Below are 20,169 nucleotides of genomic sequence, written 5' to 3'. Positions count from 1 at the left end.
TAGGACAACAGAGCCAGAACGTTAAAAATCAATCGAATGAAACTAGTAGAACCGAAACTAGTAACTAAAAGTACGGGACTGAAACACTCGATGGTAAATAGTTACAAAATCAATGGGACCGAAAATAGTGACTGAAACACTCGATAGTAAAAAGTAGTCGATTACTAAACAGTCGACAGTCGATTTCAGTCGATAGTTCCCAACACTAATTAAAACAATTTATTTTCTGTGGAAATATTATCGATTTTTTATATAATATTTATCAATAATACCATGTAATATGATATTCTTTAATATATCAATATTTTTGTTAGGCGATGTTTTTGTATATTTAAAAAAAATATATAAAAATATTTTTTAAATATTTGCAAATCGGTACTTAATTTTAAAGGTTTTGTTTAGTACACTTTATTTGAATATTGTATAAAATATAGTTCGAATTTAGATTGCACTTAAGAGTTTGTCTTCGGTCTGGGTCCTAATGACTAATCATCGCTTACAAACTTCAAACAAAATTTACCTATTTTAAAACTAAAAACAGTTCACTTTAGGGAAAAAAAAGGTTATTTTCCTAATACAGCCCGGGTTTTCCAATTTGTGCGCATCAAAGAAAAACCGACAGATATTTAGGCATTTGGAAAATCCCGAAAAACGGAAATACCTCATCACCACGTATTTTTGGTACTCCCTAATTTATTAGAACATATTCCGAAAAGTTTTAATAACTTTAACCTTGGATTTTCTTTGACCTTCAAGCCTGCGAATGCAGGCCACTTCTAATCATCAATTATCATTAGTTTTAACTGTTTTTTAAGTTGACGCACTCGTTCAGATTTACAAAAGCCCTTTTCCTATTCTTAATTATAATAAAATTATATCTTTGTTTTTAGAATCAATTTTAGTAAATAAAAATATATTCATTAAAGGATATTAAATACCTTAATATAATTATAATTAATTTAATCATATAATAAACTATATTGGCATCATTAAAATATGTTTATATTTTTTTATATTGTGGCTTTATAATAAATAAAAGAAATTATTTTTAGATTAACAAATAGTATTCTTTATAACTTTTATTGCAACCATTATGATTTATTGCCTATCAGATAGTGAGCCATGCTTTAATATTATTGGCTTTATACCTCAGTTCAAACCATTTAGAAAAGGTGGCTCTGGCTGTCGTGAATGTATCATAATGATTGTTTTGCGGTTTCAGTTAGGTTAGACATCTGTCAGTCATATTTGGTTTATATCTATAATAAAAATGCGATAAATAAAATAATGACAACAAATTTGTCATTGAAATTCAATTAAAAGCTTTTTTAGCGCTTGAAAATAGTGATTATTAATTGTTTAATTAGTCTTATTTTAACAGAATATGATTATTGAAGTCAAAACATCCTGAAGCAAGTTCGTCAAACCAAAGGGATTACCACTATTGACCACCTAGAAGAGTGCCAATTATAACATAAACTACTAGACTGATTGATAATAGCCAATTTAAACTTTTTAACAAGTAAAACTATTTAAAAATCGTTATAGATGCGTCGAACCCAGGAATATTAAGTAATAGAACGAGCAGGCGTGATAAACAAGTGTAAAGTTCTCGAAATCAAGTAGTACTAATTTTGTTTATAATTCGCGTGTATTCATAAAAAGTACGATATTGTTTTTAAGTGATAGCGAAAAAATACCATAATTATCAATGACAACAATGTTTACCATCACATTTTTATTCTCAAAACATAATGGTTTTTAGAGAAATTAAGAAATGATCATAAAGATTTATAATAAAAATGTTTTACTACAAAACTCCATAAAAAGAACGAAAGGAAAAACCCAGGGATTATTAAAACTATTTGGACAATTGGTTTTATATGGTCATATCACCCCTTATTATTTATTTTTATTTAAACTTGATAAAAATCACCAACAATTATTTAGTTGTGTTTGAATGAAATGATGAAAAGTCATGAACAAAATCATATTTTAATAATAATTAAATATATAAAGTATAATGACGCATTTAAATACAATGGACAATTTTCCGTCATCAGTTTTTCATTTGTTTACATCAACTTCACTCATTATATTATTCAAGTATTCCTAAAATTCACTACAAATCAAGTGGCTTAAAACAAAAAACAAACAGTAAACAAAATTCCTTTGATTAAATGCAATTAAATATATCGAACGTGTTTAAACTTATTAATGAAAACCGGATAATTAGATATTATTTATAATGTCTGTAGACGGACTGTGTATCGATAAAACATTACTATACAAAAATGCTAATTTTCATGTACATTTTCGACCTTGCTCATAATTAGGAACAAAAATAATCCACTTTTAAAATATTCGTTCGACTTGATAAAGCACTTTGGAATTTTGGAAACGATTAAAATTTATCATTAATCATACAGTTCAAACGTAGGTTTCCAACCAATTAGATTACATAATAACAAGAGCGAGTAATTCCCAATATAATTTTAAAAAATCGTAAGTGCTCAAGTTGATCAAGTGTGGAAATTTAAATAGAAAATTCATTTGTTTTTTACTTAAAACAATACATTGATTTGATATAAATATAACGTCAACATTGACTATACACCTATGCAAACATGGTTTCGTTCATTTTGTAAAGAAATCTGTCACTGTCAACGTCAGTCACATTTAGGTTAAGTTACAAAACAAAAACAATTGGGAATTCAAAATTATTACTCAATCATACGTATGTCTAGTTATAGACAACAGAATATAGAATTATATTATCTTTTAATTGTGCTTTGTAACTGTCAATCACTTTTAGGTTAGGTCCTTACCAATATAATGAAGGTTCAGTATGTATTTAAAATCTGTATTAGCTGCATCAGCGTTATAAGGGCTTTAAGGCAAGTCAATCTGTCACTGTCAGTTAAATATTGGTTATGTTAAAGTAACCAATTTATTTTATTAACATGAAGTTATTTACTTAAATATTATCAAAGTTAGTTTCTTGTAATTTATCAGTCTAATACTGTTGCGTTAATATCTGTCACCTTTAGGTTAGTTTTATATTTCGAATATGTTAAAAGTAATAAGTTAATCTTGCCAAGGCCACTCTTATCTGTCTGTTTTTCGATTTCCTTGCACCATATTAGAGATATCTACGTATTTTTATTATTGTTATTCATTTCGACACATGAATCAACTTTCTTCTACGCAATTGATGAGATAACGAGGAACCGTAAATTGTTAAAGCCGACTTGCTAAAAACAAAATAAAGTAAGAAAAACATCATTCGATGATGAAAAATTCACTGCAAATTAGAAAGCCGTTGATTTCGTTTCATCCCATATAAATTAAGATAACAGGATTTCAAGCATTACGTGAGTGAAAAATTCCAACTATCAAGCGACTGGATTTCTAAATGATAACAATTAAAAACAAACGAATCCTGTATGTAAAATGTTATTTTGTAACACACGAAATCTACGTAAAAGTAAAAGCACGAAAAATAACGTAGATTAAACAGTTTTATTAGTTTAGATTATAATAGAGGAAATGACAATTCATCAAAGGTGCTTACGTACAAAGGCATTTCGTTCTTAATTAATTCGATTGGTTAAGAAATTCTCTGAATTATCCCAACAAGAAATATATCTTGTTATTTTAAAACTATTCACTTTTAAGACCAATACAGTAACGGATATACCAATTAATTAGTTATACATTATTTATTCCTGCATTTCCTTTACAAAATACCTAATATTTCCGTCGTTCCTACCAAATCCGCAATCATTTCTAGAATGTTTCGTTAATAAAGCACGCAAATAAAAGAATTTATAAACAGCCGATATAAAATTCGACGTCATTATCATTTGGTATATGAATGTGCCGTACATAAATAACGAATACCACTAAACTAATTAGGAATAAAAATTAACAACAATGTTTAATGACACATTTTCTTATATTAATGATATTATCAGGCATTAAAAATTTAATATAAATAATACCATAAAATTAACAAAACTGATACATAATAAAGTTTCAAACAATGACAGTACAGTTTTCTATAATTTCTAGTAATTTTTCTTTGACATTACGGATTTTACTTTTTACGAAAAGATTTATTCATCTAAATTCCTACAGGGAAATGCCCGGCGAGTATAAATTTATTTATAAAAGTTATTGGAAATAACGGGAATCAACTATAACATAAACCGTGTGGTAAAGCAACACTTTCAATTACCAACACCGTCGATTTTTTCCCCACACGACGGGTAAATATACGTAATAATTATGAAAGTGCGGCTTAACATACACGTATCATTTTATAATTTATTGATAAGACATCGTACAGCGCGAAGTTGCCATTATTCGGTTTGGAAATACCGCGTTCGCTTTTCACGAAATTCCGGTTCGTAAACTTTCGCCTGTAATTTCGGTATTTCTGTTAGTCATTAAAATTTGCAGGTATCGTAGAAAACAATTGTGTATTTTCGCGATAAATCAAACTAAATAAAGACGTGGCTGTCAGGTTTTTTTTTCGGGAACGATAACGATAAACGCGACGGCTAGAGAAAATAATATCTAACGTAAGGTTATTTATCGATAATTACGACACAGCCCGGACTTTCTCGAGACGCGGCAACGCCGACCGCCAGCGCCTACTGCGCATGTCTCGGGAATCCGCGCCGTACGCATGCTATTTTACGTAGTCGTCCGTTCTCACCGAGCCATTTGAGTTTCAGTTTCGTGACGTTGCGTGTCCGAGTACTTGATCGAATTTTCGAATACGAATGCTTTCAAAAGCCGTCCGATCACCCTACAAACCGTGTAGCTATCAACGAACATTGTCCAGTGTGTAGTAGTAGTGAACCGTTACCGATATCGTTGCGTGTAGACTGTTTTTTTTTCTCGCCGTTTCGCAACCTTCGTCCGAGAGAGGAAAAGATGTCGGGAACTCAGTCAGACAACGTTTCGACTTTTCCAGATGCCGGGAAACTGAGCGACGATGAGAAATACGAACAGGCCGATTCCGTGGTCGACAGCGGCTTCATATCGAGCGGCAATCTGATGCTGTCCGGAGACGTTTCCGAGGAGATCATCCCGAAATCGAGCGGCAGGAGCGCTCCCCGGCACCAGGCCGATTCCGGCATCATCGAGGACAACGAGCACAAGACCAGAGATTCATCGATGCACATTGACAGCGGCGTGTACCTTCCCAGCGAGCTTAGCCTGAGCGAGAAGATATCGAAGCTCAACCTCGAATCGGGTCTCAACGACCTGAACAACCCGAAAACAATCCAACCGCCTGTTGCCGCCGACTCCCCCGCGGACGACGACGACATACCGTGGAAAATCTACTTCGAGCAGGATGAGGATGGTGACACGTAAGTACCACTTAGTTTGTAGCGATTTTTGTGGTTTACTTAACCTAGAAGTTTTAACGGGCAAGGTTCAAAATCAAAATAAAACCGATTCGGAGCCTCAAGGACGGGTCCGTAAATAAAATTATTAAACAATCAGGAAAATCCGAATTGTTAATACTTTCTGTTCGGTCAGGGTCGACCAGCGCGCAATTCTCTTCGAACTTCCCTGATTCGGTGAGCTCCACAGCCGACATAACCTTTTCGTCGGACTTATTGTCTTTACTTCACCCACCAAAACCTTAGGGATTTCCAATTTTTTTCGTACGTTACATGCCAACGATATCCTACGTCGTGTTTATATAATCGTAGTGTCATAACAGTAAGAACTAATGATGTTCGATCATAATAATGTCATTAAACAAGGCCGCTGAGCTTTTTTTGTCCACCGTTGCTTGTTGTAATAAGGAGGATTACCAAGAATTATTACGAACACCCAACATATTGAAGCTTAAGCACAGTCATTTTAAAATCCACTCGGGTTTGAGTCACAGGAAATATCAGCTAATGACAATCCTCGAGTTCTGTGGTTTGAAGAAAAACACGTATGGGGAACGCGAAAATTCCGTAAACAATCCGACCTTCCACCGAGTCTTCTGATCTGTTGCGGTTACGAGTTTACCATTTGGTCGTGTTTTTCCCGCGAAATTTCCCGCTAACGAAGAAACGTAGAAAGCTCCAGACGGTCGTTTTGGTTATTTAACCTTTTTTTTCTGCGTCTCCGTGTCCGACTGATGCAAGTATGCAAGGTTGCAAGTATCAACTTGGTGGATGGTGAAAGTCGGCGTTATTTTCATGGTTGAAATGTTGCACTAACCAATTTTTGTCGGATTTGTTTGAGCTAGGTTAGTGCCGTGAAGATTTCACCGCGATTTATATATATTGCCGTCGTTTCGCGCGTAAGAAAATGGAACGCATCTTCCTGGGGCTACGGGATGGGCGATTTTTTTTGATAACCATCTAATTTATTTTCGGGCGGCTATAAATACGCTATCCCGTGAACGATTATTATATTGTGAATTTTAAAAATAGCTCTACAAGGCTCCCGCTCTAAATTTCGATAGTGTAGCCGTTGTACATCATTCTTAAAACTTCTTGTTTCATGCTTGACAAATTGTTTTAATTTTTTATTGTAAATAATTTTAAATAACACAGAGATATATTCAAGGTTATCTTCTTATTGTGATAAAAGAGTGTATAAATATCTCATTGATTTCGGTTTTGGAATGAAATCGATATGGTTGGTGAAATATTTCAGTTGTGACCTTCGGCCGTTTAAAAGGCTTTAATAAATAATAACAATGCGTCAAAAAGACTTGTTCCTTTTCAATGCCTCATATCACATTTCGTAATTCAAGTATTATTCTTTAGTGTATTTAAATACATTGTTATGCAGTCTATATATGTTAAGATATTTTAATTTAAGAAATGAGTAATTTGATTATTCGAGATCAAAAAAGGCTGTGTAGTATATATATATATACAGTGGACATTTACTGTATATATTGTTTCAATCTGTGGTTCAAAGATAGTTATGCAAGGTAGGCCATTTATTGATACTCTATTTTTAAACTATCTATCTATCGATATTTTGTGGACATTCTTAGGTCAATTGTTTGAACCAATCATATTTTCAGGATGCAATAGACAAATAGTCAATTTTTTACTCATGTAAAAATGTATACACGTCAAATAAACAAAGAAATTAATGAAAATCAATATTGACACTACAGCTCTTGCCTTTTTGATCTTTCAGTATTGTTTTAAAGCCCACTGAAGCCCAAATATTATTACGAAACATCGTCTAAAGAATAGAAAACTTTTATCGTTTCTAGAAAACTAGAAAAATATCTATTTTAGAGCATTTGATCTAAATGCTTTTAAAATTCAAAATCACACTTAGCAAAATTGAAAATAAATAATATCGATTTAATCGTTTCCTGATAAATTTCTTGAATAAATCGTTCGACAGATAAGTGACTGTAGGATTAAGTTATTTAATATTCAGGTTTGTCTTTGCGTGAAGGAATTGAATATCATTTTTACAAGTAAGCTTTTATTTTATAAATACCTTGTTTTAGTTGAGAACTAGGCAATTAATTATTTTCAAGCATTATATCCTAATGTGCTGTTAAAAACTAAAAACAAATTTGGCAAAATTGAAAGGACATAATAATTTAATGTTTTCACAAGCAGGCGATGATGTACAATAGTGGAAATCGTGAATAGATTGTTTGACAGATCGGTGACATATTTGATTCGACAAGACGGTTATATTGTTTAATAATCAGGCTGGTCTTTGCGTGACAGAATAGAATAGTTTTATCGTTTTTACAAGCTGTGATTTTATAAACACTTTGTTTATAATCACAAACTAAATATAAAGTTAATTGAATATAAATATGCTGTTAAATATTAAAAACACATTTAGCAAAATTGAAAAGAGATAATAATTTAATGGTTCCATAAGTAGACGATGATATAAAATAGTGGAAATTTCGTGAATAAATTGTTTGACAGATCGGTGACACATTTCGTTCGACAAGTGGGTTATGTTATTTAATATTCATACTCGTCTTTTCGTGAACCTTAAAATTTGCGTCACATTTTGACAGTGTTCGTAACTGTTTCGTCCTCAATCCGTTTGGACGTAACTCACCTTGGTTTCGGGAGGTTACCATCCGCGGTAGGCCTTCCGTCGGGCGGACGGACGCCCGGTCGATATCAAACAAATGAATATCGGCATCGACGGCTTCGCGTGAAATCGCCACCGGTTCGTTGGAAATCCCCCGGTAATTGGTCAACGGTTGTTTTAAAATTTAAAAGAGCGGCGATTGTGTGAAATTTGAAAGTTCGCACACGGGGTTTTTCCTCGTGCTGATCGCTCGCCGGCACAGGAAGGTTTCCGTCGCCACCGTCAACAGGTCTCGGCCGCGTACCATCGATGTCAAGCCACAAAATACTACAAATCGCAAAATTTTAGATTATAGTACTATTGTTACGATTACAGCAAAGAAGGCGCTGGGATCGCCATTTCAATGTATTTGATTGATTTAGAATAAAACCCAAGTGTAATTCCTGATAAAATTTATTAAAACAAAAATATATAAATATATTTTTTTTTCTAATATTTTTATATAACTTTTTCATATTTGTTTAATGCTATCAATTTAAATAAGATATATTAAAAGTTCTTATCTTTTTGTTCACTTATACTGAAAGCAAACTGTTTATATTTTACTTGCTTATTCAACAAAATATATCGAGGTAAGCTATAATTATTTTTAAAAATGTATTATGAAAATTGTGGTTTGGAGAATTAATACGGTTAAAATGTGTGATATATGTCAGAATTGTCAGAATGTGCTCTTATTATGGTAAAATCGAGAAGTTAAAACAAAGAATCAGTTTAAGGATCTCTTAACAATATAATAAAACAATCATGAGATACTATCTAATGTATAAAGTCAGTCTCAGCTTGTTAGTCTAGGAATTATATGTATTTATTAATGAATATTTCCGACTCCATGTCCATGATGCAAAAAATCCTATCTTGGTTGGTAAGTAGCCTTAAGCAGAAATACTGATACAGTATCTCAACCAAAATAGATTTCTTTAAGTAAACGAACCCTTTTAAAATAATTAAGTTGTTAATTGATGACACTTGATAAAGTACATAACATCTTTTTAAAGGAAAAAATGGTCCCAGCGTCTGCATTGGTGGGACCACGCAAAACAATTCGTCCTCAGGTTCGCCTATTCAAGTATTATCTCTAGTAATAGTTACTCTATAGTCTTAGCCGCCTACGATCGCCGGAGCATTTCCGACTCGCGGGCCCAAATCGCAAAATCTAGATCGCCCTGAGTCTGCCGGTCCCCGTGCGCGCATTTTGTGTGCGGAACCGATGACGAAGGTCAGCTGGTTTAATCGAAAACAAACAATAATTTTTAATATTAACTCTCGACAAATATCTATATGTTTTTATTAGCGTCCGTCCGATGATGACGGCGACGTCAATTCGCGAGATATCGGCCTCTGTGTGTTCTCAAGTCATTAAGACGTTCATCAATATCGCGGAGCGGCGTCATTCATTTGTTCGGCGGTGTCGAACGAGGCCTCTTGATCTTTCCTTATCTCGCTCGTAGTTCAGAGAGCAGCTTAATGTCGCTCGATTTGCTTGGGGATGATACGATATTGTTTCCTAGAAACGCTTAATAAAAATACATTAGAATTATTTTTAAAATATTCCGGTTTTAAAAAATACTTGTACCTTCAAGAAAAACGGTATCTTGGAAGCGATCCAATATTCTGAATTAGATTTAGATAGACTAAAACAATTAATTGTGGAAAATTTGCCTGTAATAATTTCTCAATGTTGTAGTAGCTGATGAAACGATATTCTTACCTGGAACAATCAAAACACTTTAACATTACCATTTTTTTACCTTTGTATTTTTTTATTACATTAGATTCGCCTTCAATTCGAACTTCAATCTTAATTTATAAAATTAATCTATTACTATTGTTCTATTATACTTGCATCAAGACAAGGGTGGGATAAAGACATCAATATATATATATATATATATATATATATATATATATATATATATATATATATATATATATATATATATATATATATATATATATCCCAAATTAAAATTAAATTAACCTGCTTAAGCTAAAATTAACATTAAACCCTTATACACTATACTATTTCATGTGGTTTGGCTCTCTTCATTTTTCTAATCTCCTGCGTGTCGTCTAGTAGTTTTATTGCTTCCACGTTGCTTCGATTTAGCAACCTTATTTCATATTTTAAGGCGAAATCTTTGATAACTTCGTAAATCCATTTGATTTTAAGGTCATCGTGTAGTTCTTCGTTGGTTACGTAGCAATAAGCATTGGTAATTAATCATAGAAATTTGTTTTGGAACCGTTAGATGACTAGGTGATTTGATGTTTTAATACAACCCCATATTCAATTATCTAACTAGCAAATTGCAACTAAAGCCTTAATCGATTTTCTGTTATGATATTAGGGTATTTAATAGTATTCATTTGTTTTTAAGTTTCATCCATCTTATTAGATTCATAATTACTGTTGTCTCTCTTTAACTGTTTTAGTGATATAAGATTTGAGTATAATTTGGTGCGAAATGTTGGGTTTAATATGAACTAATATCTATTGAACTTGGTTATAATTGATCTTAATATTACTTGTAGTATATTCGACTTTTTGTTTCATTGAAATTATTACACAACATCAACATGATCAATTTTGGCAAGTTGTTATGTTTGCCATCTTTAGTATAATTAGTTGAATAATAATATAATCGAGTGTATGTTCATTTTCAAGTAACTTTGGTATATAATATGGAGTTTTTTTGTGAAAATTGTGTCAGGTGTTTAATAAACTTCCTAGTTTTGATTCAAATCGATTTTAAAGTGTTTAAAGTATTTTATAATATTCACAATTCGCTAACATTGCCGCACTTGGTATACTTCTTGTGGATTATAATCACTCCGAATTCGAAAATTCTGCTTTTTAACCATTTAGTCTAGTTTATTTAGTTTATTCTAGTCTAGAGGCGTGAAATTGTGTGTATTTTTCTTTATATACTTTCTGTGATTTATTTTTGGTAGATATTTGTTGATGTTTAAAGAATATGTAAATACGTAAATGTGAAAAGTTTTTATAGTTACAGTTTGTACGATAGAAGAATATCTAGCAGATCTAGAATGTCTGTAAATAAATCAGTTGAATAGAACTTGAGATGTCATATCAACTGTCTCGAATAAAGTGGAATAAACCGAGAAAAACGTCTTTAAACTTTCAGATATAGTTACGCAGGTTTAGATGTCACTAAAACATACTATATCCGAAAATAATTTGAATTTTTAAAAGTCCTCTTAAGGGTATATTCTTAAAGGATTAAGAGCTTCGGAAAATCAAATCATTGAGATTTCTAGACTACAGTAGCGCTTTAAATAACAGTTAATTCTATTGAAAGCCGTTACCCGCATAAAAGCCCGTTTTGCTTCAGTTTATTCAGTTAACTCCTCAGATTCATGTGTTCTTTAATTAATGAAACGAATTTCTATTGCAGACATCTCCATGCGGCGATTTTCCATCGCTGTGTCGAAGTAGCGCTTGCTCTAATACGCTCCGCTCCACACCCCCGCCTCCTAGACACCCCCAACGATTCCGCGCAGACACCTCTTCACCTGGCCGTGGAGACTGCGCAGTACCAGATCGTGCGCTGGCTCATCGTCGCCGGCGCCAAGCCCAGCCCTCGCGATGCGCAGGTAAGTCCATTTCCCATCCCATAACCGCCCGCCCCCATTAACATCTTCGTTTTGTCGACAGGGCGACTCACCTCTACATATCGCAGCTCGAATGGGAGATTTAAACTGTATCAAGGCCATAGTCGAACCCGTACAACCCAAACACGTAAATGCGATGTCTCTAGGATATTTAGTACCCAACTACGAGAAGTGCCACTTAAATCAGTGGAACTATTTAGGTAAGTCCGTTACGTCCAAACCGATTGTCGATCAATCTAGCTCCACCCAGTAGTTCGTCTCTGAACTCGACTAAAAATATCCGCATTTCTCGATAACCCATTGAATGAAGCCGCCGCGTGTTTATTTGTACTAGCTAGCATCCGCAGAGCATCATTCAAAAAGTCCGTAGAAAACGCCTCGAAATTTTTAATGAAGCCTTCTTCGCATGAGATCATCGAAATTTTTAGCGTTTTTCTTTAATTTGTCGCGCTGACCAGCCAGACGAGCTGAATAATGCATGACCCGATGTCTTATGGGTCGCTAGCAGAGCTAGCTGTCAAAACAAGCGACTGGCGTGCACACGCGTGTCCCAGGCCGCGACGCCATCAACGGCGACGAGGAGACAAACGGCCGGAATTTCTTCGGTTTCGTCTCCCCATGTACGCGATTATCGGGCCTATTGAATTGCCTATCGGTAGTACCGCCAATACGTTATGCAAATATATTCGGACGGTTTCTAGAACATTGACGCACTTTCAAATTATTAATTTATCGTAAAACAGCCAAAATGGAAGTTAATAGTGTTTTTATTATTCATTTATGGGATGTAGTTTTTAATGAGAATCGTATGACATAGTCTTGTTTTTATTGCTTTATCAGTTTGTTTCTTCCAATAACATTTATAGTGGCTATCAGTCGTTTAGGAACCGTTCATTGAACCAGCATTTGACGCCATTCAGTTACATTAAAAACCCAGTGTACTCCGACGGTCCACAAAGAAACCAATTCTTTAAGTTTAATTTAATTTAATTTTAATTGGAAAAATATTCGTCCTAAAACAGAACCACATTTATTGTATTTATCGTGGATCAAACCTTTTGTTGTTGAGTGATGATATTTTCATCATAGCCTAGACCTCTTCTGGTGCAAAATTTGATAACACACATTCCTAGGGCTTCGAAAATAAAACAACTGTTATGCCTGAACACCTCATTAGAACGCTCCAATGATCAGCCAGTGTTTCTGAGTTTACAACGTGGCCAAAAGTGATATATATGAAGAGAAGTTATTAATTAATTTCATAGATTGAATAACCCCATGACACTATTAATCTTTTAAACAACAGATTTATTTTTATTTGATGAACTAAAATAGGTACAGACAACAATAAAAGATGGGGAAAGTGTAAAAATATTGAAGGAAACGGTTTTTCAGTCCTTAGTTAACTTGGTTTTAACCTCTAGAGTTTTCTTTTGTTTAATTCTTATGTTTAAAAAGTAAATCGAGATCTTATTAATTAATGCGATAGACGGGATGACCTCATGATGCTATTGATATGTGGCTTGGGTCCACATTAAATAGTTTGATGGACTAAAAAAACAAATGGATGGACAAAGGCAAATGGAAGATAAGTAATTCAGATATAAAGTAATATTTAAAAAAAATTATTTTTATTCGTTTGTTTTTCTTTAATGTCCTATTTTATCGTTATATCTTTCTTGGGCGTTAATTTTCTCCAACCTATCAATCAGCATATCAAAACATATTCTTCATTCAGATGGTATTCTAAAGAAAGAACCACAATGTCCCGAGATGACTATTTTGAACTAGCGACTATTTAACTCCAGCGACATTCTTGGTGTTGCAGGTAATTTGTCGACTTGGCAACCGAGAACACCATTTATTTGAATCCCACTGGGGGCATGAGTGTTTATAATTGTTTGAACAAAACACTGACGTAATTGCCCCAGAAAAAATCGAAAAACTTGACATATTGTAATGCAAACTGTTTCTGGTAAACAAACAAGTTCTCGTCCTAAATAGACATCGCGTAATTATAAACAACTAACTAGCAATTTAAAGTGGATATTCCACTTATCTGCTAAAAAGCACGTAGTCCCAAGATACACTCGACGAAAAAAAAGCAACATTCCCCAGTATTTTGCCCCCCGGTTCGCAGTTAGCTCGGGAAAATCCTGAACGGCTGCAGCCGACCGACCGCGTTCCGAAACGAGCAGAAGGCTGTGGGATTCGCTCATTTTTTCAACTCTCCTCGCCGCTTGGAGCCGAAGAACGGCCGCGACGCCGGCTGACCAGCCGACATTCTTACCGGAATTTCCGAAGTCAACATTGTTGTTTGTCGATCGGATCTTTTTATGCGTCTGACCAACTGTCCCCCCGGCTGAGAGACGTCGGACGGTCGTTAAAACGCTAAAATATTCTGCACGGTCTCGGGCTGACATTAAAAAACCGTATAAATAAAACGCGAAATCCGAAAATTAAAATTCCGTCTTTTTTTTTTCGTGGCGTCTGTAATTTGGATGACACCCGACGTTGTCTTTTGTTTCTATTTCTATTTATTTCCATAATTCTACTACCCTTGATCCCAGGGTTAACATTCACTCACATATTTCTTAGATTAACTACACATTTTGATCATTTTAAATTAACTATCGTTCAAAATATGATCTTCCATTCATAAAAGATCTTTGATGATAACTGTCTCTACACCTTCTTTAATATTGTCCTCTTGCTAAGCCAACTAGACTTAACATGTTCCAGCAAGAGTGACTATATACCAATATAACATAAGCTTTAATATCTACCACTGGATAAATGTACACCTATATATTCTGGAACTATCTTTAAAATATTCTTTTGGTGAAGTTGCCATTCTAAATTATATGCCTTTTTATTATTAAGGTCCATGACTCGAGGACCTCCTTATTCACTTTATTTAGTGGTCTCGGTTAGTGATTTATTTACAATTTTCTGCTAATTTAAGATGATACGCTTAAATTCATTGCTTAGGTCACTTCACAACTCGACTTTTTAATTAGAAAACGTTATTTGGACAAATTGTATAAATAAACATGTGAAAAATCAATATAAGTATAAAATGTATATTAATATTACAAACCTAAATGTCATTTAAAGTCGTAATATATGCATACAAGAAAAAGAGTTATAACAAATATAAAAATTATTCATGTAAAAAGCAGTCATAAATTCAAATTAAGATCGTGGGCAAAGTTAAGTGCCAAAAGGTTTCCGCTATCTGTTATGTGACAGTTATCGTTATCGTCATGAAACAACGAATTAAACTTTCTATTTATTTCAATAATCCTAATATCATTCATATATTTCTTAGATTAACTACACATTTTAATCAGTTTAAATTGACTATCGGGAAAAATGATATTTCATTTATATATCTTGAAATATTTTTCTGGTAGTGTTAACTTTTACAGCAAGGGTACCAGTATAATATAACCTTTAATATCTGACACTGGGTAAATGTACACCTGTATAACGTTAACACCTGGATCATAAAAAATATCTTTTTTAATTGGAATTGTCCAATAAAACTCCATTCTGCGGTATCACACAAAGGATATTTTCGGCACCACCACAAAGAAACATTTAACAAAGGGTTCCTAATATTTCTCTCCAATAAAAAATACATTTTAAGCCAGCAATAACTGAAAATCAACTAATTAAAGCCGCAATTAATGTTTCCCAACTTATTCCTGTAACAAAAATAAATTTCTGAAAAATAAAAAGTCTTGATAAAAACATTGCTACTGCTTTCCATAGATGCCATATTGTCATACCTAGCAAGAGACCTGGCAAGTATTTATGAATATACTTGGATGGGTTGAAGAAACGATGGGTCTTTTGTCAGAAAGAACAAGGCAAAAAGGTGGGGAAAAGTAGTGGCTAACAGTTAAAAAATGAATTTTTCGCATTTCACGAAAATAATTCAGAGTTCTTGTTTAATCTTTTTGTTAACTTCCAGACTAGAGCATTCGGTACCTTATTGTTGGCTTCCTTGTTTGAAATTATCTTCTGTCAAAAATCCATTTAATGTTGATTGTGTAGTGTTATGAAGCATTTTTTTCCTATATTTAACTTAATGTATAGTAGATGATACCTTTATTAAATATTCAAACAACTCTATTTCTATGAATAAATCTCTTCATCTGTTTGTCTTCTAGCTGTTGCTGACGTAAACGATATTTATGAATGTGAGTGAATTAAATATAAGTAAAAATACCCAAACAATCGGAGGAATCTAAGAAAAGAAACACACAAAAATCGTTTGTTAAGAACAACTATTTATTATATAGAAAAAGCCGAGTTTACGTCGGTTCCCATTCGTTTTTTGTCTTACCCGCAGATATTTCACCGAATCACTTTAAAGAGTAACCGAGATTCGTCATGGCAATGCAGTCAGCCGGTTTCGTAGTAATTCGCTTCAGCGGCCGTCTTTATCACTTCGGGCCTCGTTATCATTGTCATTTTAACAGCTCGCTCTAAACCGTCAAGTAATGGGTTGAAGGCGTAACCGTTGACGCGCCTTAGAACCCTGAACTTGAACCCCGGCGATTTGACGTCACCATCACAATCGATATTCACCTGTTTTACACTACCTGTTACGGAATCGTACCATCGTGTTTATGACTCGAACGAAATTTCTGGTACTGTTAAATTGTACGTTTAAGCCTTGCTATTGATGCCCGTTTTACGGGGTTTATCTAGGCACCTGCAGTTTTGACATTGACACCTCTTAATTTGTTTTTACAGTTTCTTAATTGTCATGGTACATTTTCTATTACTTGAATGGCGTTATCAACCTCGAAATGATTTCTAGTTTTTTTTTGTTAATACATTATTACTAGTCGTTACTACACTAACTTATAATTTGTAACTTTAAGAACTAGCGGTCCATTCTTAATCTCTAGGGTAATAATGTTCACATAGTTGTTTCTTTTTCTCTTACATACACTTTACAGCACTACAAACTCAATTCTTTTTATTCTTTTGAGTATGTCTTCTGTCTGGCTGTTATATGTATACTTGATTTCTCGATTTTAGATAAAATATGTTTATTCATTCTAAGGATGGAAAAGTAAATAACTTCTTTGATAGAATAATGAATATTTAAGGGTTTAATTTTAAAGATTATATTGAAACAACAATTTCAATTTACAGCAGTCAGAAAATGGTGACTGATTGCTGACAGCAGGTTCATAAAACGATAGAAGAATTTAGCAGAGCAGGTTCACACCAAATTTTATCGAGTAAATCAGTTCAGGTATCATATCGACCGATCTATATCTCCGAAAATAGTTTAAATTTTAAAAAGGCCTCTTAGTGATATATTCTTAAAGGGTTAATCTTTCAGGATACGGAAAAAACGTCGATTTTTTTTCAAATTTCTAAATTAAAGGAAATTTTCAACAACGTTTTAGCTTCTTTCAAAGCTGCTTTTATATGATTTTTTTGTAATTTCTTGAGATACCGTTGAAAGCTTCTTTTTGTGAAACTGTCACCCTAAAATATGTGCTTTTTATTATTAAGGGTACTTCTTTACAATATAAGAAAAAGTCCAGGACCTTATACATTTTATTTAATGGCCTTAGTGAGTAATATATTTCCAATATTCCAATATACATTATTTATACAAATTGTGTAAATAAAAATTAACAAATTAATATAAGTATTATTGATGTGTCAATCTTTCACTGGCAACTTGTCAAAGCTAAGGGAAACAAAGTGTCAAAATTAATGGTTTCCACGGTTGGTTATGTGACAGTTAACTCTAGTGACTGTTTTATCATCATGAAATAGCGAACTAATCTTGAAACCAAATATTCTCTATTACACTGTAGAATTAACATTACATATTAATTCTTGACCTGATATTGAAAGATAAATGTTTTGTACATTACCCAACACGAAATGCTCGTTAATTTTATAAATATTGCTGTCCAGTCAATCTTTGAATTGTCATTTGTCGACGGCTAGTGAGTAGAATTGTCAAAACCAATGTTTTTCATTGTCTGTTATATGACAGTTAACCTTAGTAGCAGCTTTGTCATCATAAAACGGAACCTAAAGCAGTTTATGCAATTCTAAACGCTTTCGGTCCGTTCTTTGTTGTTATTTACGTAACCCGTCGCTACGTTATGGGGAAATAGTTTGGTTTCGGAAAACGACAACATTTAAAAGGAACGATGGACGATCATCGTGACCCTAGGTCAGTGCAAGTCGACAACAATGCTAGATATTCGCGAGTTATTTGTGCCGGATCTATTGTCGTCGACGTCGCGATTTATTTCGGTCCGACCAGACCGATTCTTGTTTTAATTTCGGCTCGGTTTCGCTTCTTCCAGTCTCGAAATATCCCTGGAATTAATTTTAAAATTGGACGACGTCGCAAATATGCGGAATTCGCCGCCAGACCGGTCTGGTTTTTCCGAAAGCGTTCGTTTGCTCGTGACTTCGGAACATGCCCACCAATAGAACCTAAAATTGCCTACGACCGTCGCCGTTGCCAGTTCGACCCGTTCTTCCCGACGGGCGAGGAAAAAGATCGACGCTCCGTCCACCAAGAGAATCGACCCACACGAAACAGACGTTTTTATTGCATCATTTCGGTATTTCCGATGTCATCAACTTTTAATATAGTACCATAATAGATTTTTTAAATATACAAAGTTCAATAGATATGTTTACCGGGCCAATTAAAGATCTCTATTATTCAGTCTGGTCGGTTTTACGACCTAAAAGTTGTGAAAAAAGCAGTATATTTTATTTTTTTTAAACAGTCGATAGTCGCAAAACACTCAAGCTAATCTGTAATAAACTACTGAAAATAATAGTTACTATTTCATTCAAATGTACACGTTTTTCTATTCGTGATAAGAGACGGGTATGTATAAATTCCGTACTAATTTTGAGAGAGGAAAAGACGGAGATAATTGTTTGACTCTCTGTACTATACAGATCATTTTAAATAATTTTAAATTTGGTCTGTGGCAGTGTGAAAAAAAAGGATAGAATAATGATCCCGAATATATCTAATCGCATTTTAATATTCGGAAAGTAACAACGACAAAAGTAATTGGTTTATTTCTGTTTCATTCCAACATGCCTTTGCTAATTTTGTTTATCACATATATAAAATTATTTTCATATTTTATATATATGACTTTATCGTAAAGAAGAATGGAGTAATGAGCACTAAATATTTGTATCGTAATTTCTCAATCAATTTATCAACTATTTACCCATTACGTTTTTTTTAATACAAAAATAATTCTATTTATCGTTAATGAGCAATATTTTATTATTAGGATTATTATTATTCGTTAGAATAATAATATAGAAATATTATTATTCGATTTAAAAAAACAAAAAAATTCAATCAAAAAAAGGCGATGATGAAGAAGATGCAGTCAAAATTTTATTTATTTCATTCATTGCAAATATTGTTCTTTTTACCTATTACATTAATAAATTATCTTGAAAGACCGACTTCTGAAAATTATGCTACATTAATGTACAATATATTGTTATTTACGTTCATACTACAAGCAAAACATAAATCATATATATCACATATAAATCTATGTAAGCATAAATTCGGTACATTATTTGCAAGGTCGCGGCTAGGACAGAACTAAAAATCAGTCGAATGAAACTAGTAGGTCTGAAAATAGTAACTGAAAATACACGAAACAGTCGATTGTTCCCAACACTGATTAAAACGTTAATCCAACCACCATAAATATTATAAAGAGAAAAAATTGAGGCATATAACACAGTAATTCCTTCAGATGTTTTTTGAGAATAGTATGAAAATCATTACATTAGTTTCAGCAGCAATTTTTGATAATAAACTAAGAAAACCAACCTTTATTTGAAATGGTATTTTATGCTCGTAATTTAGTATCTTTGATGCTAGGAAAAAACGTGTTTCCGCTTTAGAAAATGGGACAGTAGATGGACATTTTATTTTGACAAAATGTATATAATTTATAGTACCTTTTAATATCAATTTCTTTTGATCGTTTGCTAAAAACCATTCATTGTAATCGAAAATGACACTAAAGTAAATAAATATTCAAAATAATTTAGATACAAAACAGCCAATAACAATATTTATCACACCAATTAAATACAGATATTCTGAATATTTAGTTTTCATGTATTTTATATTTTAAGTTATTTTATGGAAGCACGTACTTTTGTTTACCAATTCTTTATTAAAAAAAAAGTTACCTGAAGATTTTATTATCTGATATCGTTTTATTTTGATGTACTACGAAAATATCTCAACCGCTCGACTATGAAGTCCTTTGTTAATAAAATAAAAAGTTATGAAATATTAGTGATGCTATATTAAAGAAGTCAGATTAGGCGATATATTAATGCTTTTTTAAATAATTT

The 20,169-nt window shown here is 33.1% G+C and overlaps 2 protein-coding genes across 2 annotated transcripts in view; both read left to right on the top strand.

Moving 5' to 3' along the window:
- Positions 1-20,169, top strand: part of cact (NF-kappa-B inhibitor cactus) — a 113,033-nt gene that overhangs the window by 87,771 nt on the left and 5,093 nt on the right. The window contains exons 2-4 of the mRNA XM_076397272.1: positions 4,985-5,384; positions 11,535-11,733; positions 11,795-11,951. Of these exons, the coding sequence (XP_076253387.1) occupies positions 4,985-5,384; positions 11,535-11,733; positions 11,795-11,951 (756 nt within the window). The remainder of the gene's footprint in view (positions 1-4,984; positions 5,385-11,534; positions 11,734-11,794; positions 11,952-20,169) is intronic.
- LOC143191844 (uncharacterized) lies at positions 333-19,831 on the top strand. The gene is made up of 2 exons (XM_076397280.1): positions 333-401; positions 17,792-19,831. Exon 2 carries the CDS (start codon positions 17,952-17,954, stop codon positions 18,411-18,413), a length of 462 nt encoding a protein of 153 aa, XP_076253395.1. The 5' UTR covers positions 333-401; positions 17,792-17,951; the 3' UTR covers positions 18,414-19,831.

The sequence above is a fragment of the Rhynchophorus ferrugineus genome, unplaced genomic scaffold, assembly GCF_030347505.1.
Source record: "Rhynchophorus ferrugineus isolate W39M unplaced genomic scaffold, kcgeb_rfMv2 rfM2, whole genome shotgun sequence".
NCBI lineage: Eukaryota > Metazoa > Arthropoda > Insecta > Coleoptera > Curculionidae > Rhynchophorus > Rhynchophorus ferrugineus.
This window is presented reverse-complemented; position numbering and strand designations above follow the sequence as displayed.